Source organism: Jaculus jaculus, chromosome 12 (genome assembly GCF_020740685.1).
Source record: "Jaculus jaculus isolate mJacJac1 chromosome 12, mJacJac1.mat.Y.cur, whole genome shotgun sequence".
Taxonomy (NCBI): Eukaryota; Metazoa; Chordata; class Mammalia; order Rodentia; family Dipodidae; genus Jaculus; species Jaculus jaculus.
In genome coordinates, this window is record NC_059113.1 from 54,609,587 (window position 1) to 54,635,664 (window position 26,078).

The 26,078-nt window shown below is 40.7% G+C and overlaps 1 protein-coding gene across 2 annotated transcripts in view; it reads right to left on the bottom strand.

Moving 5' to 3' along the window:
* The window catches only part of Hs3st4 (heparan sulfate-glucosamine 3-sulfotransferase 4), a 443,755-nt gene that overhangs the window by 413,064 nt on the left and 4,613 nt on the right, over nucleotides 1-26,078 (bottom strand). Inside the window, exon 1 of one of the 2 annotated variants that reach the window (XM_045131890.1) lies at nucleotides 24,159-24,208. The exons of the other annotated variant lie outside the window; for it this stretch is intronic. Within the exon in view, the coding sequence (XP_044987825.1) occupies nucleotides 24,159-24,199 (41 nt within the window). The 5' untranslated portion in view covers nucleotides 24,200-24,208. Of the gene's footprint in view, nucleotides 1-24,158; nucleotides 24,209-26,078 lie in introns of those variants that run through there. 2 annotated transcript variants of the gene reach the window in all.

The following is a 26,078-nucleotide window of genomic DNA, read 5'->3' on the forward strand; positions in this document are numbered from 1 at the left end:
AATACTACAAAACCAAGCACCCACTCCTTTCACTTACCTTTCTCTCTCCAGCACCAGCACATGACTGGCTCAGTGAGAAGCAATCCACATGGGTTGAAATATAGATGTATGAATAATGTCTGGAAGATTTAGTGATTAAATGTTTTCATTTCAAACAGGTTAAAATCTAGGCTCTATCATAGTGTCCTTTCTTTAAGATATTTTGTGTGTAACCTTAGACAAGTCACTTTTCATTAGTTCCACTGCTTTAAGTCTAGGTTTCCTCATCCATAAAATTTGAATAATGACAAAGGCTCTCCAGAGGAGATGATCTGCTCTCACAGTACCTTGACCATACAAGGCAGATGCATGTACTGTACTCCAATTATATTTAGCTAAGGACAACTGAACTCAACATAATGTGGCTTAAGCAATACAGAAATGTACTTGTAGCTTATCCAAAAGACACCCATTGGGCTATTTCTATCCTGTTGCACCATCGTTTTTGAGATGTGGTTTTCTCTACACAGTACCTTCGAGACAGTTCAAACTTCATCATATTCTCATTTTCTTCAGCAGCAAAGGGAAGAATATCCTTTTAAGGCCATTGCCAAGGAATTATACCCATCATCTATTCTCAGATCCCATTGGTCCAAACTTAACCTCATTAACTACATCCAACAGATGGAAGGTTGGGAAATATAGTCATTATTCAATATTCTCATATGCTTGGCAAACACTGCAAGACAAACCGCAGCTTCTATTGCAGAAAGACATGAAAGGAGAATCCTTCCATGGATACACAGCATCTTCTGTCAAGGAGTATCTCCATAAAAGATTATATGGGCCAAGGATATTGCAAAAGTACCATCTACAGAAACCCATCTACTTAAGCTACGAGCACACAAGTGCCTTTGTTAAATATTAAAGAAAACTACCACCACCATGTGAACCTTCATCATCTATGAACACCAGCTTCACAGGACCCCAGGAATGCAGTTCTGCTTGGATCTTGCTCAAGTCACCCTTGATCTCTGGCCTTGGCATGATGCAATAGAAGGCTTCAGAAGTCCTTTCTATTCTCATTCACATATACCCAACTTGGGAATTTTCTCTGTGGATTGAGGCAAGTTTATAACATGTGAAGCTGGCCTCAGGGAGCCCCACAGTGGTGTTCCACATTCAGAGCCCCTCTGTCAGTAGGTTATGGACAGTGGACTCTGGCTCAGGAGCTTTGCCACCTGTCACTAAATTCAAGATATTCTGAATAATACATATGAATATCTACTTTCTCAAATAATGGCACATCCAGATGCCATAGATTGTTAACTAGGAAATTTTCAGTGCCAGAGATAGGATACTTTCCAGTGAGTTGCTAGACAGGGAAGTCCCCGTTGCCTCCAAAACATTACAGGCTATTGCCAAAGCCCTTTGTTTCCCATGAGAAAGAGATGGTAAGACCCTAATGCTGAAGACTTCACATGCCTGAGCAGCAAAGTCACTGAGAAATCAAGCTGGTATTTAGCAGAAAACCTTCTCCCTGTAGCCCAACCAATTGAAAGCTGGAAAAAAAAGATACAGTGTATGCAGTCTTAAATGGAGACAGAAATCATCAGCAGTGAAAATAGTGGACACTGGAAGCCTCAAGTTTGGCCAAACAGGCTAAATGTCTGAACGAGTACAATAGTGGCATGTCTGCTCTGGGGGAAACCAACTGCTCTCTAATTGGACTGAAAGCCCACTCTATGAGAGAGAATACATGCCTGGCACTGAAAACCTAATCAAAAGTATATGGCAGGAGAGGTCATGAGCCTTAGGGTTATAAAGCCTGCTCTTGTTTAGATAAGTGCATATATTACTCTCATCAAATTGCCCCGAAAGAAGTACACTTAATGTTCATATTCATATATTAATGCTACTCTCACTTCTGGCTAGAGAAAATTCTCTTTTCAGATGGCAATAACCACTGAGATAACCCAAAAGGCAACATAGTACTGAGAAGAATGGATGGAGGCATGTCCAGCACTGAAACATCTCATACCCTCCAAAGCTCAGGATACATTGTGGAAGAGGTGGTGGAAAGAATGTAAGAGCAAAGGAAGGGTACCACTCCTTACATGCAACTGTCTGCAGAGAATGTGGACTCAATATCCAAGACTTCACAGTGCCTAGCAATACCCACACAAGACCCTCATAATAGGAGAAAAAGATGATGACATCAAATTAAAAGAGAGACTAATGGAGAGAGGGAGGAGATACAACGTTGAGCAGAGTTATGAAGGGGAAAGTGGAGGAAGAGGAGGGAAATACCATGGTTTGTTGTCTGCAAGTATAGATCTTCTCTCTCTCTCTCTCTCTCTCTCTCTCTCTCTGTGTGTGTGTGTGTGTGTTTAAAAAAAAAAAGAAATCTCATTTTAGAGATAAAGTCATCCTGAGGATAGTTACATTTATTTTTTAAAAAGGAACTGGGCTGGAGAGATTGCTTAGTGGCTAATGGTCCTGATTTGTAAATGCTGAGGGGTTGGGTTCAATTCCCCATTGCCCATGTAAAGCCAGGTGCACAAAGTAACACATGCATCTGGAGTCCTTTTGCAGTAGCAGAAAGCACTGGTATACCCATTCATTCTCATTCTTTCTCTCTCTCCCTCTCTCTCAAATGCATAAATAAGTATAAAAATAAAATAAATTCTCAATTTTATAGGAAAAATTATTCTGCAATAGGGCAAAGAGAAAGGAACTATTTATCCACCATCCTTTCATGCACAAGAGAAAGGAACCCTGTGGGTCATTTTGACAGTAGAAACTAAACTCTAAATAAGAGCAATTCCCATACTCAGACTATATATTTTCTTTAATCCCATGATGTTTGCACATGAAATAATGATTCTTATTATTAAAAGCTTTTTATCAAGGATCATTAGGTGCCTAGGGCACAAAGGGGATTCAATTCTCCTAAATCTGTGTTATTACTTGAAGAAATCATGGCAGTCTCTTGCAAGAACTTTGAAATTAGCATCTACTCTGTGGTGGTTTAAATATAAATGTCCCCATAGCCTCAAGTGTTTGTGTTTGGGGATCCTGCTGGATCCTCAGCTGGTGGAGTCTTTGAGAGGTGCAGGAAGTGTTTTACCAGGGGCAGACCTTGATGTAGAGTCTAGCCCTGTGTGCTCAGAATCAGCTCCTGCTTGCTATTCTCTTGGCCACAAATGTATAATGAAATTAACCAGTTTCCTCTGTCATGATGATGCTTCACTTCAAAAATGTAAGCCTGAAATAAATTCTTTCCTCCCATAAGCTGATTTTGGTCAGGTGTTTTGTCTCCACAATGAGAAAGGAACTGCAAAGCACTCTGACAACTTTTCAAAATGTATCAAAAAATTTTAAATGCATGCTCCTTTCATTTTCTTACTGACAAGTATGTTCCCAAGGATAAGGAAAATCTCTGCATCTCTGTTTATAGACATCCATAAGGGATGGAAACCAAGGGAGTCCAACCACAAAGAAAGAAATGGTTAAGTGCATCAAGATCAAACGATGTAGATGTGATCACACAGTGAACTGGACCAGTCATGGAAACAGTTCACAGTCTAAAAACAAGGAAATAGCACAAATAAAATAGGTTAGCAAATAAACAACAAGATGAAACAAGAGGAGAAAATTTAGGGATTCATATTAATGAGTATGATGCAAATATGTCCCAGCTCTGGAATTGTGGGCAATTCACTCACTATTGCAGAACTGGAATTTCCCATTTCCTGTAAAATGCAGTGGAAAGATGTCTGCGTATCTGATAGCCAACAGCAGGTTCACTGTCTGTAAGTTCTCATCATAGTCTATCAGTGACCACATCCTGATCCAGCATATTCACCCCTCAAAGGGAAGGAGATACAGCAGGACATGGATCCCTTCCTGGAGAGGAAGCTGGCAGTATTGGGAGCAGGTTTTGAGCCATGGAGAGAAAAAATGTTTTTTTTTTAATTAGCTTATATTAATTATACAAAGTAATGGATTTCATTATGACTTCTTCAAACATACACATGATATACTTTGATCAAGTTCATGCCCATTTTCCTTACTTTTCTACCCTCTCACATCCCTAGTATTTCATTCTTTATAACTATGTCCCATTTTGCTTCTAAATTCCATGAACGAGAGAAAATAAACAATAGTTATCTTTGTAAACTGGCTTATTTCACCTGACATAATATTCTCTAGTTCTACCCCATTTCCCTGCAAATGTCATAACATATGATGGAATAACACTCCATGTGTACATATACACATTTTCCTTATTTGTTCTTCTGTTAATGGGCATCTAGGCTAACTCTATAACCTAGGTATTATGAATAAAACTCCAGTAAACATGGGTATGCAGGTATCTCTATTGCTGACTTTGATTCTTTGGAAGTAAATAGCCTGGAGTAATGTAACTAGACTATATGATAGTCCTACATTTAGTTTTTGGAAAAATTATCATACTGATTTCCATGGTGGCTGCATTAATTTACATCCCTACCCAAAGCATAGTAGAGAGGCTCACTTTCCTGCATGCTGGCTGTTTTGTTTCCTTGATAATAACCATTCTGATTGGAGTGAGATGGGCTCTAAGTGTAGTTTTGTTTTGCTTTCCCCTAATGGCTAAGGATGGTTGAAGATTTCTTCATGTATTTATTGGCCATTTGCACTTCTTTATTTAAAAATTATTCAGTTTATTTGACCATTTATTGGTTGGAATACTTTCTCCTTTGGTGTTTAATATTTTGAGCTCTTTATTTATCTCGGTTTTAGTTCCGATGGGATGATGTCCTCCCATTCTGTCTCTTTGGTCTGCTGATTGGCCCCCTTGCTTTGCAAAACATTTCCAGTTTCATGGAACCCCATTCCTCAATTCTTGCTATTATTTCCTGACTTTTTTCATTTACCTATTCATTGTGATGGTTGTTTTGTTTCTTTCACAAAAAGCTTTGCTACTTTCATAATAAAGTATCTATTGTTGTTCTGGTTGAGATGGGCCTCTGAGATCTAAATCCTAGTTGCATCTTTTCATAGATCAGTACAGAGATTTGTAAAACTCCCATAATGGGATTCTAAAACTCAGAACTTGATGGCAATCTAACCTAAAACAATAACATATCTCAGTGTTATGTCCCCCAAAATTCAGATGTCAGAATCCTAACTTGAGAACCTCAGGATGTAGCTGCATTTGGAGATAGAGTGTTTAAGGAGGCAATTTATTTAAATGGAAGTAAATGTATAGTCCTAATCTAATCTGATTGGTATTCTTACAAAAAGAGGGAATTAGGTATAGGGATTCCCACTCACTCACCAAGGCAAGAGTTAATCGCACATATTAGCATTATCAAAAAAAGATTATGCTGACCACAAAGAGGATTAGTAAGAAAGGAATGTGAGGAAAAGTAGGTGAGAGACAAAATGAAGTGTTCTGTCAGTCTGGCACAAGAACCCCAAGCTGCTGACAGGTAAATCCTAGGAGCTCAGATTTCAAAAGGGTTGCAGACTCTATAACAGTCACGTCATCTCACCTGCCAGGACTCCTGCCTCCCCAACCGCCACTGGCTTCCCTCTTGGGCCATCTGAGAAGACATACTGAACAGCCTGCACGAACAAGTTGATAGCCATAATTCTTACTGGAATACCCAGCACTTCTTACTGGCAATGAGTCAAGGAGCCTTCTGTTTGGTTGAGAGAAAGACAGATAGAGAGGAAAGCAGGACACACACCTGGGCAGAAAGATGACCACACAAAAATACAGGAAAAGATGGCCATCCACAAACCAACAAGAGAAGCCTCGGAGAAAACCAAACCATGACCAACATCCAGAATTCTGAGAAATAAATTTCTTTCTGTTAGCCACCTAGTTCGTGGTGTTTGATTATGATAGCACCAACAAGCTAAAATACTTTGTAAGTGATCCTTTTCTCATACAAAATAATTTTACATTTTCCATGTGAAAATCCATCACTTTTCCCTTGTGGTCTGTGGTGTTTTGCTTTGTCTTGTTATACTTCACCTGAAACGACCCATCCTGTCCTCTCGTACTGTTACTGCTGTTGTTGGTCATGTGCACAGTACTTCTTCGGTTTCACTCTCTACCTACAATTTATTTTTTAATTTGTGTGTGGGTTAGGCTCTAAATTTAGTGGAGTTGTCCCCAAAACAAGAGCCCACCACCTGTATTTTTCCAGCCTTAGTGGTATGATTGGCAAACATCCCTACCATTTTTATAATCATGAAAAGTGTTCAAAACTATGTTATAGGGGTGTAATATTGGCAAACCAATATACATTTCAGGTGAAAAAGGCAAATTGTTTTTTTATTATTTTTAATATTTATTTTATTTACTTGACTAAGAAAGAGGGGGCAAGAGAGAGAATGGGCATGCCACAGCCTCCAGCCACTTCAAACAAACTCCAGATGCATGAGCCCCCTTGTGCATCTGGCCAACATGTGTTCTGGAGAATCAAAACTTTGGCTTTGCAGGCAAATGCCTTAACTTCTAAGCCATCCCTCCAGCCTGCAAATTATTTTTTAAATACATGACTTTGAAAGAAAGTATGTACATGTATGTGTGTGTGTGCCCATGCGTGTGTGTGTGTGTGTGTGTGTGTGTGTGTGTATGAGCAAATCAAGGTTGTATCATTAATAACTGGGTATCTTTGTATAATGAGCTTACATAATTTTGCCTCACTTTAACCTTAAAATACAGAACACGAACTCAACCAAGTTACTGAGAAGATTAGATTTTTTTATTTTTTTAAAAGGATAACCTAGGAGTTTTTTTTTTTTTTTAGTCTCCCAAATACTCATTGGATTTTAGCTATTTTTACCAGGAATGTACAAATGTAAATGCACAGTTGTTAGAAAGCACTCACTTAAGTGAGTTTCCTATCTAGTCCTCTTAAAATATCACCTTTCAGGCTGGAGAGATGGCTCAGTGGTCAAAGATGCTTGCTTGCAAAGTCAACTAGCCCAGATTCGATTTCCCAATACCCATGTAAAGCCAGATAGAGTTCATTTGCAGGAGACCCTGGCATGACCATATACCACACACACACACACACACACACACACACACACACAAACAAAATTTTTAAATGTTTTTCACTTTTCTTTGAAATAAGTGATCTGATTTTTTTAATCTTCCAAATCGTTTAATTTTATTTTATTTTGAGGTAGGGTCTTGCTCTAGCTCAGGCTAACCTGGAATTCACTATGTAGTGTTAGGGTAGCCTTGAACTCTCTGCGATCCTCCTACTATGGCCTTCCAAGTGCCAAGATTAAAGGCATGTGCCACCATGCCCAGCTCGAATCTTGCAAATCTTAAAAGTAAGTCATAGGTAATTATGAAGAGAAACTTTTTTTCTGGAAACAAGGGTTCCGAGTAGTATTACTTAGTAGTAGTATTACTTAGTAGTATTAGTTACTACTAGTAGTTTATCCACCTTGAGGATCATGGAAAAACACCTTGTTTCTTTCCATAGCAAGTACAGTAAGAAAAACACAGAGGCAAAGAGAATGTGTATGGGGTGTGTGCAGGTGGGGGAGAAGAGGGAGAGTGGGGAACAGCAAAGTGGAAATGAGGATGAAACATAGAGTTCAAAAGTTCAATGATGAGCTGGGGATACAGCTCAGAAACAGACTGCTTGCCTAGCATGCACAAGCCCTAGATTCCATCACCAGCACCCCAAAGAAGAAAGTGGAGGAGGAGGGAAAAAGGAGGTTGTTCAGGGTTCACACAGAAAATTGAAAATGACAGACCCCAAGGCTTAATAGATCCAAAGTCTACAAGTTTACCAAATAATCCCTTCAGAAAGATCCCTCAGCAAGTGTAAAATTTCACACACACACACACACACACACACACACACACACGAGCTTCAGAAGAAAGCATGATTGCAGACTAAAAAGAATCCTACATACACAGGGCATATATATTTAAACAAAACATCAAGGCACAAGAGGCACAAGATTTGACAAAGGTAGGTTTTGTTTCCCTGAATAAAAAATGGGATTTTATTTTCATAAAATGTTTCATAAGAACATAGAAAATTAAATCATACTTAACTTTATATTGTAGACTTTACCTTAAGTGAGAAGAATAAAATGGCATAAATTCAAGGCTGTTCTAGAAATTCTGGACTATCTAGTTGTTATATTAAGACTGATCAAATGCCAAATCATTTCTCCCTCTCTCCTGGAAGTGATTCCAGGCAGGAAGATTTAATGTGATAAATGATTTTACTTTCTATTTGGAGAATTCTCTTACAAGATAGATATACAATCCCTTTAAATTTTCCCAGGCAGCTGCTGTGGGTTGCTAAGGAAGTGGTAGAAATAGAAAAATTCTAAATAAATAATTAGTGATTTCAAGGGCCAGGTTCTTTAGCTTTCCCCATCCTTCCCAGGATTTAACACCTTAGATCTGGTGACTGGACAAGTTTCCTTTCTTTATTCCTCCTTCTTTCTTCCCCACTTTCCTTTTTTTTTTTTTCCCAGGTTAAAGAGATGTGGGATTCCCCAGCAAGGTGGTAGAAGAAGGAGTTGAAACTCCTCTGTTGGAATACCTCAGAATAGAGACAGAATGAGAACCAAACCCTGGAACTCAAGAGTGTCTAACTGACTGGGCTGTGTTGCGGGAAAGACAGCATTTAAACAGAAGTCTCGAAACAGACATCTGCTGTTTTGGCATCAGCATCCGTTTCTTCTCTTTGATAACCATATACTGGTTTTGCTCAAGGGAAAAGCCTTGCAAGCCCTCCCCTATGCCTCCAGACGCTCTGAGCCCCACCTATACTCCAGAGAGCCAAGGCCTCCAGACTCATGCTCCCTGGCAACAGGAATGATTGACACATATTTGGAAGTCCTGCAAGAACCCATAAGCTACAATGATGCTTCAGCAAAGATTTCTAGGACAAACATGGAGGGCTGCCTCTTCCACCTTTGGGAAAAGGAATCAGGGTGGAACTTATTTTGCAGCCCCCAAAAAAGAAAGTTTTGAGAATGCAGCCAATCGTGTCAATAGCCGAATCCAAATGCTAAAGTCTGGTGACCTTAAGCTGCACCTAAAGAACTGAAAGAAAAAAAGACCTTCACCCACCTGAGACTTCTATTACATTCCTTTAAGTTTGTGCTTGGTTCAGATTTTACCTGGGATTTCTTTGTGCTATATCCAGAAGAATCTTGACCATTCAAGGTCTGAAGCTGAGAGAGAGTTTGCATCTACTGGGAATGAGTTTCTTTAAAGGTGCTGTAACAGACTGTGATTTGGGTCAATTTCCTCCTCCTGGTAGATGGGAGGTGGACAAAGTGGCAAAGACGCACAATCCCAAGAAAAGCAGTGTGCTTTTCCTTACAATGTCTAGGGGAATGACAGCTTGTGTGTGCAAAACAGACTGACTGGTGTGCCCTTAATAAAAAATAAAACATTAGTTCTGAGTGGGTCATGGAGTTTGTCAGCAGAAATGATCATGCAGTGTTCATATGATAGGTGAATTATGTTGCCATGTACTGCATGCATCATAATTGTTTCTAATTCCAACTGCCTGAACATGCATTTAGGCTACATTCCAATAGTCACAGGAGTCCTAAGACGGGGGTGGGGGGAGATGCCACTTGTCAATATTCTTTCTGTATCTGAACACAAGTGAAGAAATTAGTTCAGAAAGGAGTAGAGGGAGTATAAGTACCCAACTGTGTTTGAGTTTGTTTTGAACATGGTTCTGCACATCTATTTCAATGCCTGTTTACTGTTTCAAGTGAACCTTTTATAATGCCTCTCACTTTATGACTTGAAAGCAAACATGTAGTTGATTCAGGTTAGGAGCGTGGGCTCAGCATATGTCATATAACTACCACCTGGTGACAGTGCACTTAACACAGATAGCTGAAAGGTGCATAAGCATCTTTTAAAGTGACCCCAACAACCAATAAGGACATTTTGTGGCCCCATATCAATAGTAGACCTTCTCTTCAGAATGAAGGGGCAGTAGCTATGGAATATAGGTGTTGCTCAATAACAGCAACTATTTACCAGCATCTTCCTAGGAGTGGAATCTTACCTCCAGCACTTTAACAGATAAGTTAAAGTAGTATAAGAAAAAGTCACTATGAAGACAAAAGGGTTTAGCAAAGACCTGAATGAAGGGAAGATGCAAGGCACACAATCATCTAGTTAAAAAAAAAAAAGAAAATACAAGTGAAGGGATCAACAAGTTTAAGGCCCTGAGGCAGGGTCATGTTTGGATTCTCAGGGCCCCCACGGGGATTAGTACAGAGCAAAGAGAGGAGGGTAAAAGAATGTAGTCATTGAAATGGGTAGGGCTAAATCCTGTAGAGCTGTGTACATCATGGTCAGGACTTATTCATCTGGAAATTGAAAGTAGGGAAGTGGTGTGACCTGCTTTATATTCTAGGAAGATTATTTGCTATGGATAGAGAGATAATTGTAGAAGTCTACTGCATCAGCCTGGACAAGGGACAAGGGAAATGTGTGTGTGTGTGTGTGTGTGTGTGTGTGTATGTGTATATATATGTGTGTGTGTGTGTGTGTGTGTGTGTGATGTGTGTGTGTATATATACATATATATATACTTGTATGTATATTTATATATACATATATATTGTGTATATCATGTATATATATACAAATATATACAATATATACAAGATGTATACATTAAATGTACACCTTTAATGTAAAATTATTATTATTATGTGAAAAAAATCACTATAGGAGGACTTATGCAATTCATGAGTTGTTATTTAACCAATAGAACATTGCTGGCACAAAGAATGCAAAGCTCTAACAGGAAAGAGCAGGAGGCAGGGGATGGGGAGGTTACTCTCTGATGAAAAGTACCAGTGACTAGGGCCTAGACAGCACAGAACTTTGGATGCCAAGATGTATGGTAAACTGAACTAGATAAATTTTACAAGTTTTTTTTTTTTTTTTATGAGAGAGAGAATTGGTGCACCAGGGCCACTAGCCACTGCAAGGGAACTCCTGACATGTGCCACCTAGTGCACATGCATCATCTTATGTGTCTGGCTTATGTGGGTTCTGAGGAGTTGAACCTGGGTTCTTAGGCTTTGTGGGCAAGCACCTTAACTGCTAAGCCATCTCTCCAGATCAAAGTCTAGAAGCTTTTATATTCTGTGAATTCCTAAAATGGTTCTATGTTGTAATTTGTCCATGTATTCTCTTTTCTCCCTCTCTCTCTCTCTCTCTCTCTCTCTCTCTCTCTCTCTCTGACACACACACACATGCACGCGCACACACACACACACACACATACACTCATAACTTCCTCCATTTATGTACTTCTTTTGACTGAATGTGTATTTCTTAATAGAAATGAATAAAAAGAGAGTACTGTGCTAGGATGTAGCTAGTGGTACAGCACTTGCTGAGCTTGCACCAAGCCTTTGGTTCAATTCCCAATGAGAGAGAGGGAAGGGGGGATGGAGAAGGGAAGGCGGGAGAAGAAGAGAGGAGAGAGAGGCTGAGCTCATGCTTGTGCTAGCCCCTATACTAGAGAGACTGACTGTTCCCTGCACCCACTCTCCCCCTTTTCTTGTGCACAAAGCCACCCTATGACCTTTCACAGGCTCTTTAGCAGGTAGATGTCGTCATACAAATAATTTTTTTGTCACTAGAAAAATAATGAAAGTTATGGGTGTGATTTCTGTTGGAAAGGAAATTGCTGGCAGGACTTCTGGCTCTCTTCAGCAGGGATCATTGTGGGCTGGAGTTTTCGTTTTCATCATGTGGAAGAGACAAAACCTCTAAGGCAAGAGTTCTCAAAGAGAGGTGACTTGATACCTCTACAGGACAAGTGGCAATGCCTGGAACCATTTTTTGCCTGAGCTAATTGAAGAGGAGGGGCTACTGATACAGAGCAAGTGAGGTCAGAGACATTAGTGATAGCCTGCATCTCCCAGCACAGCTCCTCACAGCAAAGGCACACGAGGCCCATCCAAAATGCCAACAGTGCTAAGGCTGAGAATCCATTCTAAGGCAATGTTCCTCCAACTGTGAACCCAGTCATTCATTGCCCGTGTGCTGTTCTAAAATACAAGTTAAGGTTGGAACCCGAGGTTTTGCATTTCTAACAAGCTACATTGGAGATTGTGGAGCCAGAAGGTGGGAGGAACTTGGTCCAGATGATCTTGTGGCACAGCAGGACCCCATGCTGGCTGGCATGGCACAGACAAGACTGGCATTTGCGTTTATGTACCTGGACACCTGAACTCCATTTTCAGATTGGGCTCCCTTCAGAGTGGCTGGTGACTGTGCAGTATGACTGCTACATACATTGACCATCAACGTTCCTCATGTACAAGAGAAATAAGCTTCTATGTTATGTCAGTTGTGAGTACAGTTACCATCTGCAACTAGTGAATGTTTATATACTGTTTCCCGCCATCTGTTTGGGAGCTGACTTAGCCTTGGAAATGATATTTTCCAGAAAGTGAGAACAGGCAAGGAGGCGGGGAGAAAGTAATTGCTAGAGACATCTGAGGAGAATGTAGTAGTCTCCTATGGCTGCTATAACAAGTAACCAAAAGGTTGATGGCTTGACAATACAAATACACTATCTTATACTGTTGGTTTTCCTAAGTTTGAGATGGGGCTCAATGGGCTAAAATGACAGCATCATTGGAACTTCATTTCTTCTGGAGAGGTTATGGAAGAATTTCCTTTCTTGCCTTTTCCCTAGTACTAGAAGCTGGGTGCACTCCTTGGCCCATAATTCCTTTTTTTTTTTTTTTTTTTTTTTTTTTTTAATCAGACCCATCCACATTGACTAGGTCCTTCTCATGCTGCCATCTCTCTGGTTCTCTCTCCACCTCTCCTTCAGTTATAAGGTTTCTAGTCATGTTACTGGATTCATCCAAATAATACAGGACAATCTTTCATTTCAAAATTCGCTGTTTAGCATTTAAAAATCCTAATTCCATCTGAAATCTAATCCAACTTTACAACAGACTCAAACACACCTACAAGTCAAGGAAATTAAGATAAAGATATTTCAAGGAGCTATGGCTCTGCCTGCCATGAAAGATTAGGAGGCAAGACAGGCAACCAGACGGTAGAGTGTTAATTCCAGCCTGAGTAACAGCCAGGAAATCAAGGAGAAAAAGATGATGGGCCAACTGAGAGGAAACTGAAAGACTCTTCTGGCCACTTCCAGAGCTTATTAACTGCAGGCCAGCCCTATGAAGCAAGTGTGTCCCATTATTTTTTATGTTGTTTCAGTATAAAACACCAGTGGTCATGAGCCAGGGGAATTATGCAGATTGGCGCTGTCCAAGAGTTCTCTGGAACTCTCTGCAGTCTGCACTAAGAACGTGGGGTATCCATGCTATATAATAGTTTCTATAAATTAAACTTCTTAATCTAACTTTATGATAAGAGGGCTTGTCCTGTATTTCAGGTACTCCCTGGAGTGCAACATCCCAGAAAACCAATTACCTAGAGGAATTCATGAAGACGTGCATGGATTAATAACAACCAACATATGTAGACAAGCTAGCTTCCAGCAAGTGCCATCACTCTCCCTTTGCAAATTCACCATGGTGTTGTGAGAAGCTGTTATTCCCATTTGGAAGATGAGGAAACAATGGTTCAAAGATTAAGTATCTGTCTATGCACACAAAGTGAGGTAGATGGAGTACTCTAATGCAAATGCTTATATTCTGATATCTGGTCCACTGTACTTATTAAAATGCCACATGGGGGCTGAAGAGAGGGCTTAGCTGTTAAGTTCTTGCCTGTGAAAGCTCATTCCCCAGGGCTCATGTAAGCCAGATGCACAAGATGGCGCATGCATCTGGAGTTCATTTGCAATGACTGGAGACCCTGGTGTGCGCCCATTCTCTATCTCTCTCTCTCTCTCTCTCTCTCTCTCTTTTCCTCCCTCCCTCCCTCTTTCTTTCTCTGTCACTCTCAAATAAATAAAAATAAACAAACAAAATGCCACATGGGCTGGTGAGCTTGCTCAGTGGTTAAAGTACTTACACTACAAGTATGAGGACCTAAGTTCAGACCCTCAGAACCCACACAAAATGCCAAGCATGGCGGAACATGCCTATAACCCCAGCACTTGGGAGGGGTAGACAGGGAATCCCTGGGGTTTACTGGCTATCTAGTCCATCTAAATCAATGGGCTCTAGTTTCAGTGAGAAACTCTGGCCGAGAGAGAAGTTAAAGGTGTTAAAAAGCATGATGTCAGGCTGGAGAGATGGCCTAGCGGTTAAGCGCTTGCCTGTGAAGCCTAAGGACCCCGGGTCGAGGCTCGGTTCCCCAGGTCCCATGTTAGCCAGATGCACAAGGGGGCGCACGCGTCTGGAGCTCGTTTGCAGAGGCTGGAAGCCCTGGCGCGCCCATTCTCTCTCTCCCTCTATCTGTCTTTCTCTCTGTGTCTGTCGCTCTCAAATAAATAAATTAAAAAAAAAAAAAAGCATGATGTCAACCTCTGGAGCATGTACACACACACACACACACACACACACACACTAAAATAAGTGAATAAGTAAAATGTCACATGACTCTAAAAGTCAAACTGACCTATGATTTGACTCAAATATTTCCTCAGCACCAGTAGCTCCCAAAGTCCTAAATGCCAGAAGAACGTTTAGCCTAGAGGCATGAAGAATGACAGATCTACATCTACAGTGATGATCCCAAATCAAAACCAGACCTCTTTGCATCTATCGGATTATTAAATGTAATATGTATAATTCTTGATTCAATATCATGCTATCACGCAGTATTTTATACTAGCCTCATACTCATGGTGCTCCTGCTCTGGGGTTTATAGGTATGTGTTACCATGTCTAGTCATAATCAGAATTTGATAATGCATTTAGAGAAACATAATCCCAAACACTCTTGGAGAAAAATAGTCTATCAGAAATAACTCATGCTGTTCTCCTAAAACTGATCACTACAGAGACAGAGGCTAGGCCTCAAAAGCTGTATGTCATACTGAGAAGACACCTGGCTCATGAAAGCCTGCTTATATGCCTTTGAAAATGCTGCTTGCCCTTCCAAAGTATCTATATTTACAAAAGTGGGATGAGGAAAGATTTATTTCACAAGGGGATGGTGAGGAAACAGTAATAACTTGGCATGCTCTAAGAACCTTAGGACATAATATGGCTACACAAGCTTGCAAGTCTTTTTTTCCCTTACATCCAAAATAATCTTGAGAATTAGTATAGAAAAATGCTTAGAACAATTCTTAGCCAAAAGTTCCCAAGAAATGTGAATGTTCTCTCTTCTCAGAGGTCAATAGTAATAAATACAGAAGGCCCTCCTTTTGCTCATTAATTCATTATTTCTTTATTGGAAATTAATAAACTACCACCTATCAGGTTCCTACTTATGCTTGAGCACTGGCAAAGAACAAGATGTCTCAATAAGATTCTTGCTTTTATGTTGTTACCCTTCCAGTGGGGGGGAATAAGTAACAAGGATAACTTAGGAGGGTAATATATGCTCTGAAGAAAGAAAAGAAGTACAAACTCAGAATTGGACAGCCTTTACATGGTTGGAAACAGTCTGTTGAGGAGTTAAAATTTCAGCCAACACCTGAAAGATAGAAAAGAAGACACTGGCAGTTTAGGAATTGGGGACAGAGCATTTGAGGAAAAAAAGTAATGAGAACAAAATGATCCTGACGTGAGAATGACCTGGTCATGGTCCCAAGACAGAAAGCAAACCACCCCCAGGGTTTGGTTAGGGCCAGGTTCTGAGTGAGCCTATGCCTGTGTAGCACTCAGGACAAACGAAAGCAAGGAAATGCTACTCAGTGTTTGCCATTCACTCCATGATGCCAGAAGGTATGTTTCTGATGGAGAAGAGCTCTGAGACAATACAAAGAAATGCCATACATCTGAGGCCACACACTATGGTTCAAACACCAACTTCACATTTGGGGCCAATACTCCATCCACCTCCCTGTGTCTTAGTTCTGTCACTTGTAAATGTGGGTAGTAGTCACCTATGATCAATTGCCTGACACAAACAACTTACCGGAGGAAAAATTTACTTTGCTCATCGTTTCAAAGTTTTTGGGGCATGCTTGCTTGGTCCCATGTGCTTGGACAGAACATCATGGTGGTAGAAGCCTATAAAGGAGGAGGCTGCTAACCTCCTGGATGATAAGAAGCAGAGCAAAGGAGGGACTAGGGATCAGGTATAACCTTCAAAGGTACCTCCCAGTTACCTACTTCCTCTACTTTGCCCCACCTCCAAAAGCTCCTAGAATCTCCCAAAATAGTGCTACCACCTGGGAACCAACCTGCCCATGTATAAGCCTTAGGGGGCATTTTATATTCAAATCATAACACCACCATTATCTCCCAGGGCTATTGCAAAGACTGAATGATTTTAACACCTGGAAAGGCACTGGACCACCAACACAACTTTTTGTCTTTCAGACTCAAACCTTCTACTCCCTAAAATAACCTTCATTTGTCACTGTGGTGGTTTGAACAGGTGTCCCCCAAAAACTTAGGTGTTCTGAATGCTAGGTTCCCAGCTGATGGAGGTTTGGGAATTAACATCTCCTGGAGAGAGTATATTGTTGGGGACTGGCTTACAGGTGTTATACCTAGTTTCCCCTTGTAATGTTTGGCACACTCTCCTGTTCCTGTTGTCCATGTTATATGGGCAAGGGGGTGATGTCCACCCTCTGCTCATCCCATCATTTTCCCTGCCATCATGGAGCTTCCTCCTAGAGCATGTAAGCCAAAATAGACTTCTTTTTCCCACAAGCTGCTCTGGTTGGGTGATTTCCACCAGCAATGTGAACCTGACTTCAACAGTAAAGTCGTACCAGGGAGTGGGATTACTGCTAGACACCTGACTGTGTGGATTTGGCATTTTGGAGCTGATTTTCAAGAGGAATGTGGAAGGATTTAAAGCCTTGGCCTAAGGGATGTCTTGTGGAGCTGTAAGTACAGCTTGATGGAGTATTTTGGTCAGAGTTGGAAGACCTGAATGCAGTAAGAACTATGCACTGTGAGGTTTGGCTTATGAGGGTGAAAAAGAGCTTTGCTTGGACTGGGCTAGCAGTTTGTGTGAGAAGCTTGTTGTTATGCCCATGTCCTGAGAAACTGTGCAGGGTTGCTTTGCATAGAAATGAACTGGTGTGAGCAGAGGGATATGGCACAGAATGAAAAATCTTTGGGTAAACTATTGCCCATCCAGCTGCAATTGAGAGATTACAGCCTCTGAGATTGGGCCAGCTGACCTGCACTGGGACAACAGGAAGAACTGTAGACTCTTTTGGAGGGGCCTGAGTGTTCAAGAAGTGTCCTGTTCTTCAAAGTCTGTTTTGTTGCCCCCTGGTTTAACAAATTGGCACCCTACCTGGTATTATGGAGTGTAAGAAATGTAGGAAAAAGAGGTCATTGAGTTTGCAACACAGTCTTGTGTTTTGGAAATGGCCATAGGAAGTGTGAAGCAAGTTTGCTGGTTGCCTGCATGAAGACCCCATGGGGCCATGAGGATGAGTGGAGACCCAGTAGAGATGCCAGCACCATGAGATGGCTGCTAAGGAAAGCTGTCAGCCCTGGATGAAGTTTTCCAGGACTGTGAGTAGCCTAGCTGGAGGAGCAGAATTGAAATACCAGAAACTTGCTGCTGTTTAGAATTATCGGACTTGGAGATTTGTCACTGGCTAGAGTTGTTAGACTTGAAGCTACAGAGTCTGATGTTTGCCCTGGTTATCTTAAATCTTTTATTGGTTGAATATTTCTTTGCTATGCCCAATGTCATCTTTTGCAGTGTAAATGTTTATTCTGTGCCATTATGGGATTTGGGAGGATTTGGGGGTGGGGTATTATGGCTCACTTAAAAGACCTTGGACTATGGCGATGTATGAGCACCACTGTGATTGATTAAAAAAATATGTGGACTTTTAAAGTTGGACTGAATGTATTGCATTTTACATCATTGATAGTTATCAATTTATGGGGGCCAGGGGCAGAATGTGGTGGTTTGATTCAAGTGTCCCCAAAAAACTTAGGTGTTCTGAATGCTAGGTTCCCAGATGATGGAGCTTTGGGAATTAATGCCTCCGGGAGAGAGTATATTGTTGGGGGTGGGCTTATGGGTGTTACAGCCAGTTTTCCCCTTCCCGTGTTTGGCACACTTTCCTGTGTCTATTGTCCACATTATATGGGCCAGTGGGTGATGTCCATCCTCTTCTCATGCCATCATTTTCACTGCCATCATGGAGCTTCCCCCTCAAGCCTATAAGCCAAAATAAACCTCTTTTTTCCCACAAGCTGCTCTGGTTGGGTAATTTCTACCAGCAATGGGAACCTGACTACAACAGTCACTGACTTACTTTCTGTTTTATAACAGACTGAGTGCACCTGTGTTCATTCACTCAGACTAGTTCAAATGTCACTCATGCCTTGATGATGGTCTGTCTGCCATGAATTTGGGGAACAAAGCAGTGAAGCCCCTGAAAAGAATCATAACACTTTGTGGATCTGAACAGAAATAGTTGTCTTGCCATGTTTTATCTTGCAATCAAATTGTAGAAAGTAGAGAAATCCTGCATATGAAGAACTACATATTGGCCATCTTCTTATAAACAGCGTTATTCAAATGATGGTTAAACACACCTGACCTCTACTGAGGCAGCAACTGATTAAACAAACAATAGAAATGTGGAAGGAGAAGAAGGGAGAGAAGAAAGGATAACAGAAAAAGCTATACCTTTCCTAAAGAGAGGGTATCTTTCCATTATTTTAGTTTTTGTTTTCGATTTTTTTTGGGGGGGGGTTGAGGCTCTTAAAAGTGTACTTTTTGCAAAGTTTATTCTTATGTTCTATCTTTGGTTCTATAGCAAGAATAATTTCTTCCATTACATTTCAAAGTAGTTAACACAGGCAACAATAGCTCTCGTATCATTTCCCCACCAGCCACCTTAATGAATTTGATCATTATTTCTAACTAATTTAGGAGGATATTCATTCTTTTGAGTTTTTAAAAAATATAAGAAATTATTTGCAAATAGTGGTAATTATACCTCCCCTGCCTTTCTTTCTTTTTCTCATCTAATTGTATTATCTAATAATCTTGAGCAGTTGGTTAGTAACAGGCATTCTTATCCAGTTCTGGATGTAATGGGAATTCTAGTGTTGTATCAGGAAGATAATGCTGACATTTGTGTATGATCCTATCTTACTATTCAGTTGGTTCAAAGAAATCATACTAGCTGTTAAACTTCTCTTTTTTATTTCTTTAAATTTTTTATTTATTATTTATTTGAAAGAGCATTTAGCTTATGTGGGTACTGGGAAATTGAACCTGGGTCCTTAGGCTTTGCAGGCAAATGCCTTAACTGCTAGACCATTCCAGCCCTAAACTTCTCTTTTAACATCCATAAAATATGTGGTATTGATATTAATAATAAATCACATTATTAAATATCCTGAGATTGAACCATCCTTTCATTCTTGCAATAAATTCTATTTGAGCAAAAAAAAAAAAATCATTTACATGATTACTTCTCCCCTCAGTGAGCTCTTTCAGCTCACTAGCCATGTTTAGTTCATGCCCAGCACACAACATACAGTGTTTAATGAATAAATGAATAGATTGAATAGCAAGTACACTGAACTCTGACTCAGACTAATCCTTTGGATGTGTTCACAATTAAAATGTTAGATTAGAGATCATGAACCCAGTCCAGAGTGAAGCTTCATGTTTTATAGACAACTGGTCTACCTGGCTATCATTTGTCTAGTAATCAAACCTATATGCTCCTATAGACAAACTACCTCCTGTGGTTTCAATAGAACCAACCCTGCTTCCCTAGTCCTACAACTACCTCAAGCTAAAGAGATTGCTAATAACCATGTCCTCAGGAGTATATAATCAATTACTGTTTTAGGAATGGACACATGTTCCAACCTTATACAAAGTCATTTCCATATATTCATAAAAATTATTTCCTAAAGGATTGGTAAAAAAAAAAAATGTTTACATGGATCTTTTATACTTAACATCTTGAATAAAATGTGATGAAACAGCCCATGTGAGAAGGAAGAAAAATGGAGACAAATATCACAGAGGAAGAAAATATTCTAAGGCCTGGTAACACCCTTTGAGTCCCTGGATCTAGCTTTTCCTGAATCCCATGACTCTATACACTTCTCAGTCACACAAGCCAATAAAATATCTTTTGGGTTGTAATCAATGAAGTTCAATTTCTCTAAGTTTTAATCCCCCAAAATATATATATGTGCATATGTACAAAATACATATATGGGTTAAGTCATATGTTACTTTGTTCATTTGTAAATGTGCTGCAATGGTTCATATTGGTTGTCAATGTCACAGGACCTAGAATCAACTGTGAGGGATTATCTTGATTAAATTAATTGAGGTGGGAAGGCACCATTCTGTAGGTTACACTGTATAAAATGAAGAGATCAATCTGAGCTGTAGCATTCATCATATAGATCCTCACTGTGCTGAAGGTGACCAGATGCCTCAAGCTATCACCACCATGCCTCCTCTACCATGATAGAGTGTATTAACCTCAAACTATAAGCTGAAATAAATACTTCCTCCCCAAAACTTATGTTTGTAAGGTATTTTAACCCAGCAACAAGAAGATAACTTATACAGTAAATTGTTTCTGACAAACAGAGTTGTTGCTGTGTTAAACCTATCCATATGGTTTGTGGGAGAATGTGGAAGTCCTTGGAACTTTGGACTAGAGAAGCCATATAATGCTGTAAGCAGAGCTTAATGAGCCATTCTGGTGGGAGTTTCAAATGCCAGAAGGATAAGAGAAATGTGGACTGTGGTGGCTCAGGTTATGAGGTTCCAGATGGGAATATGAACACTATTGAAAACTTGGCTAGAAGAAGCAGTTCATGTGATATTATAGGGGAAAGAAAAAAAAAAAAAACCACTTTGCTGTTCTATAAACTTGAACAAAGGTTAACTTAAAAAAATAATTTATATTTAATGTGTTTGGTGTTTGTGCTTGTTGGAGGAAATTTAAAGCAAAAAAGCACTGAGTCTGTGGCATGGTTTCTCTGTGCTGCCCTAATTCAGATCTACTGTGAAAGAGGCAAAAATACTGATATGAAAGATATGAAAAACATAAAGTTAACACTGGAAGAAATGTAGACAATGCTTGTCTCAGGCACAGAACTGTGGCTTCAGCTATAAATGTTGAAGAAGGGAAGTCTATACTGGGGTAATACCACTCTATACTGTAACAACAGGAATGATGTCCTGAGGGCAAGACCCAACCCATTGAAGTTTAAAGATAAGAAGAATGTGAATTCTTTTGAAAAGCAAAGACCTGGAGGAAAAAATGCTGAAGGAGGTCTCTGCTCCCCAAGGTTAACATGCAGAGACTGCTATAGCCATGTTTCATGGATGCCAGGCTTCATCCTGATATGACAGCAGAACCTGGCAGCACTGTCCGTAGGGTACAGGTTTAAAAGAGTGAAAGATGCAAGATACAGTAAGTGATAGAATATTTCACCACAGTTCCAGAGAGCCACTGAGGCTATGTGTTGTGAGGCAGGGTCAGAATCCCTGCATGGAGACCAGTAGAAGCCATTGCAAGAGACTGAAGATGAACTATAAGTTGTATAGGATACCTTATGATGTTAGAAGATGCCTGGACCATAAGAACATCTACCATGAAAAGCTGTGAGTTCAGGGCAGATCTGGACCACAAAAGAGGCTAGAGCATCACAGCTGATGGGGAGCTACCAAAGCCACTTGGAACACACATGATCTCATATCTCATCATGAATCCTAGATGCCAAACATGAAGCTGCAAGATATGTTATTGGACCTCCTGGATTTTGGTGTTGCTTTTGTTTCATCATTCTTTGCTGAATTTCTACTCTTTGGGATTTGGAATGTTTACTTTGTGCCTATGCATGTTGAAACTATTTAAGTTATTTTCTGATGTTAAAGAAGCTCATAGGGCTGGAGAGATGGCTTAGCAGTTAAGCGCTTGCCTGTGAAGCCTAAGGACCCCGGTTCAAGGCTCAGTTCCCCAGGTCCCACGTTAGCCAGATGCACAAGGGGGCGCACGCGTTTGGAGTTCATTTGCAGAGGCTGGAAGCCCTGGCGCGCCCATTCTCTCTCTCTCCCTCTATCTGTCTTTCTCTCTGTGTCTGTCGCTCTCAAATAAACAAATAAAAAAAAAAATTAAAGAAGCTCACAGCTGGGAGTTGCCCAAGTCTCAGGAAAGAATTTACACTGACAATATGAAGCAGTGTTGTAACTATGGGAAATAAGTCGGACTGAATGCATCATAAGATGGCTGTGAGCCTATGAGGACAAGGGATGGAAGGCTATCGCTTAAAAGTGATATACTTGAATATCAAGGGACAAGGGGTAGACTTATGATAGCTTATATTGATTATCAACTTAACAGGACCTAGAATCATGTGAGGGATTATACTGATTAGAGTAACTGAAGTACAAAAACCAACCTTAACTGTGGGCAGCACTACTACACAGGCTGAGGTCAGGAGTATATAAAAAGCAGAAGCTAACTTAGCAGCAGCATTTATCTCTCAGATCCGCTTCCTTACTATTGGACTGAATGTGTCCAGTTCCTGCCATCATGCCTTTTCTGTTATGATGAACTATAACCTGGGACAAGAAGCCACCTCAAACCTGTTTTCCTTTCATAAGCTGCTTCTGGACAAATACTTTTCCCCAGCAATGAGAAGTGATGTATATGCTTGTATGTTCCAAAATAAAGTTTAAAAATAATATTTTTAAAGAAGGCAATCCTAAATACTGAGAATTAAAAATAGAATCAACATTCTGCTTTTAATTAATGTCAAAGTGGGCTGAAAGTCTCTCTCGGTGAATTATAATTTCAGAATGAAATTCCCAAAACAGTTACAGAGTAGCTCGTTAAACCACAAAACCAATGGAATTAAGAGATGACTTTAGCAGGGTGGTGGTTCAATCCCTTCCAGAGATATCAACCATTATGCAAAGCCCAAAAATTTTAAACTTTCAAATGTATAACTCTAGCGATCTTTCATTCACCTGAAGTCTCCAGGCCTCTCCACTGACTTGATTTAAAGCTAAAAAATATTTAGGGCTGCAGAGATGACTTAACCATTAAGGCACTTGCCTGCAAAGCCAAAGAACCCAACTTTAATTCCCCAGGACCCACATAAGCCAAATGCACAAAGTGGCACATGCATCTAGAGTTTGTTTGCAGTGGCTAGATGCTCAGGTGTGCTCTCTGTCTGCCTCTTTCTCTCTTTCAAATAAATAAATAAAAATAAAACATTTTTAAAAAGTAAAAAATGGGAGCTGGAGAGATGGATTAGTGGTTAAATGCTTGCCTGTGAAGCCTAAGGACCCTTGTTCAAGGCTCGATTCCCCAGAACCCATGTTAGCCAGATGTACAAGGGGGCACACGTGTCTGGAGTTCGTTTGCAGTGGCTGGAAGCCCTGGTGCACCCATTCTCTCTATTTCTCTTTCTCTCTCTCTCTCTCTCTCTCTCTCTCACTCTCTCTCTCTCTCTCTCTCTATCTCTCAAGTAAATAAAAACTCTAAAAAATATTTTTAAAAAGTAAAAAATGTCTGGTATGGCATACAAAAATAAAAAAAAAATCATGTTCTTATGGTTGGAGCACAAGAGTGATGACACCAAGTCTCAAGTCAGGAGATGTGATAGGGTCTAGTGAGCATCAGGCATCCCCAGCACCTGTTGTGTAGCCTCCAGCACCTGTCCTGCATCCTCCAGCACCCATCCTGCTTCCTCTAGAACCTGTCGTGTATCCTCCAGAACCTGTACTGTATCCTTCAGCACCTGTCATGTATCCTCCAGTACCTGTCGTACATCCTCCAGCACCTGTCCTGCATCCTCTAGCACCTGACCTGCATCCTCCAGCACCTGCTGTGTATCCTCCAGTACCTGCCCTGCATCCTCCAACACCTGTCCTGTATCCCCAGCACCTGTTGTGTATCCTACAGCACCTGTCCTGCATCCTCCAGCACCTATTCTGTGTCTCCAGCACCTGACCTTCACCTTCCAACATCTGTCTTGAATCCCAAGCACCTGTCCTACATCCTCTAGCACCTTTTGTTCTTCCATAAATCTTATAGCTCAGAAGCACCCACCTGGTATTCCACTGCCTCTGGTTATCAGGGACAAATGGCATATGCCCCTTACTAGAAGCCCAAGAGCATGACAGTGTGGCAGCCCATCAGTCCTGTGTGGAGAATGAAGCCATGGTTACCTCTGGGAAATCAGCCTCTTCTCCTCCTTCTTTGCTAGTGATAATAGACAGAATCCCAGATCCTGCCTTCGATTATCCTCTGGAGAGCTACTGAAGAGCTGCTCCAGGGCTTACAATCCCTCCTTCAGACATAATCTCGAAATAAAAGGCTATATTCAAATGAGAAATGTATTACAGCTTTCTCTTTAGAGCCCTCTGTACTAGTGGGCAGGATAAAAGGAAGGCATTGAAGGAAAATGCATTTAAGGAGAAAAGCAAAGAAATTTCCCATGTCATGAATACTATAGAAGACACTTGAAATCCCATTTCACTCCATCATCACACAGTCCTTTGGAAGCAGGTGATATTGAGTCCATTCTGTAGATGAAGAAACTGAGGTTTTGTGATATTAACTTGCCCAAGATCAGGCAATGAGCATGTAATGGCCTCTGGCTCAGAAATGTAGACATGTTCTGCACCCTATGGCTTAGTTCTCCTGCATGTCACTAAATAGTCTACTTCAGAAGGGTGTCCCAGAGTTAGAGTGTTTCAGGGGAAGAAGGGATCCTATGGAGATTCTGTACCCTCAGGACCTAAGAAACAGAGATCAGCAGAAGCAAAGTGGCACCTAACAGAACAAAGCCATGCTTAGAGCATGTTGATTTTCCTGCCTTTCAAGTCTTCCTTATAAATTCAAGTTACCCACATATATGGCAATTAAGGGCACATCACATTAATGAGTGAAAAGCCAGCAACCTGATGCCACCTTTGCATATGGAAGGGTAGTTGGAACAACAGTGGCTATTACAAGGCAGGTGAGCTCCAAAGCATCCACTCCTCCTCTGATACACTAAGAGTTGCAAAATCTCAGTGCCAACCTCTCCCCGCCTCCTCGAAACCTACTTAAAAGTTTCAAAAGTGGGCTGGAGAGATGGCTTAGCTGTTAAGCGCTTGCCTGTGAAGCCTCAGGACTCTGGTTCGAGGCTTGATTCCCCAGGACCCACGTTAGCCAGATGCACAAGGGGGCGCACGCGTCTGGAGTTTGTTTGCAGTGGCTGGAGGCCCTGGCACACCCATTCTCTCTCTCTATCTCTGCCTCTTTCTCTCTGTCTCTCACTCTAAAATAAATACAATAACAAAAAAAAAAAAGTTTCAAAAGTTCTTCAGTGAACAAGTGTTGTCCAACAGAATGACTATGGGTCAAAAGTATACTTTTAAATTGTCTAGCAGCCATATTTAAATGGTTTTTTAAAAAGTAAAGGATCAGCCTGTTGGTCAGTGGTACAACTTGCCTAGCATGTAGGAGACTGGGTTCAAACCTCAGAGCCACTAAAAAACAGTTAATTTAATATTATATTTCATTTAGCTTAGTGTAAATATTCACATTTCAACATGCTATCAATATAAAATTACTAACGGTGGGCTGGGGAGATGACTCGGCAGTTAAAGAAACTTCCTCACAAGCCTTCCAGCCCAATTGTAATTCCCTAGTACCCACATAAAACCAGAGGACAAGTGGCACACAAGTCTGTAATCTGGATGTGCAACAGGAGACAGGTGTGACCCCAAACAGAAGGTCACAGGCCAGCTAGACAGACACACATACATGTAACAGTAAAGAAACAACATGTGAGATGCTGTCTTAAGCAAGATGGAAGCAGAGGACAAACACCCTAACATTGTCCTCAAGACCTCCACATATGCACAGTGACAGAGGCACACTTATACACACACATGCATGCTTGATACACATTCACACACGCATAAATGCATACATACACACACATAATTTAACTAAATTAATGATGACTAATTTAGCATC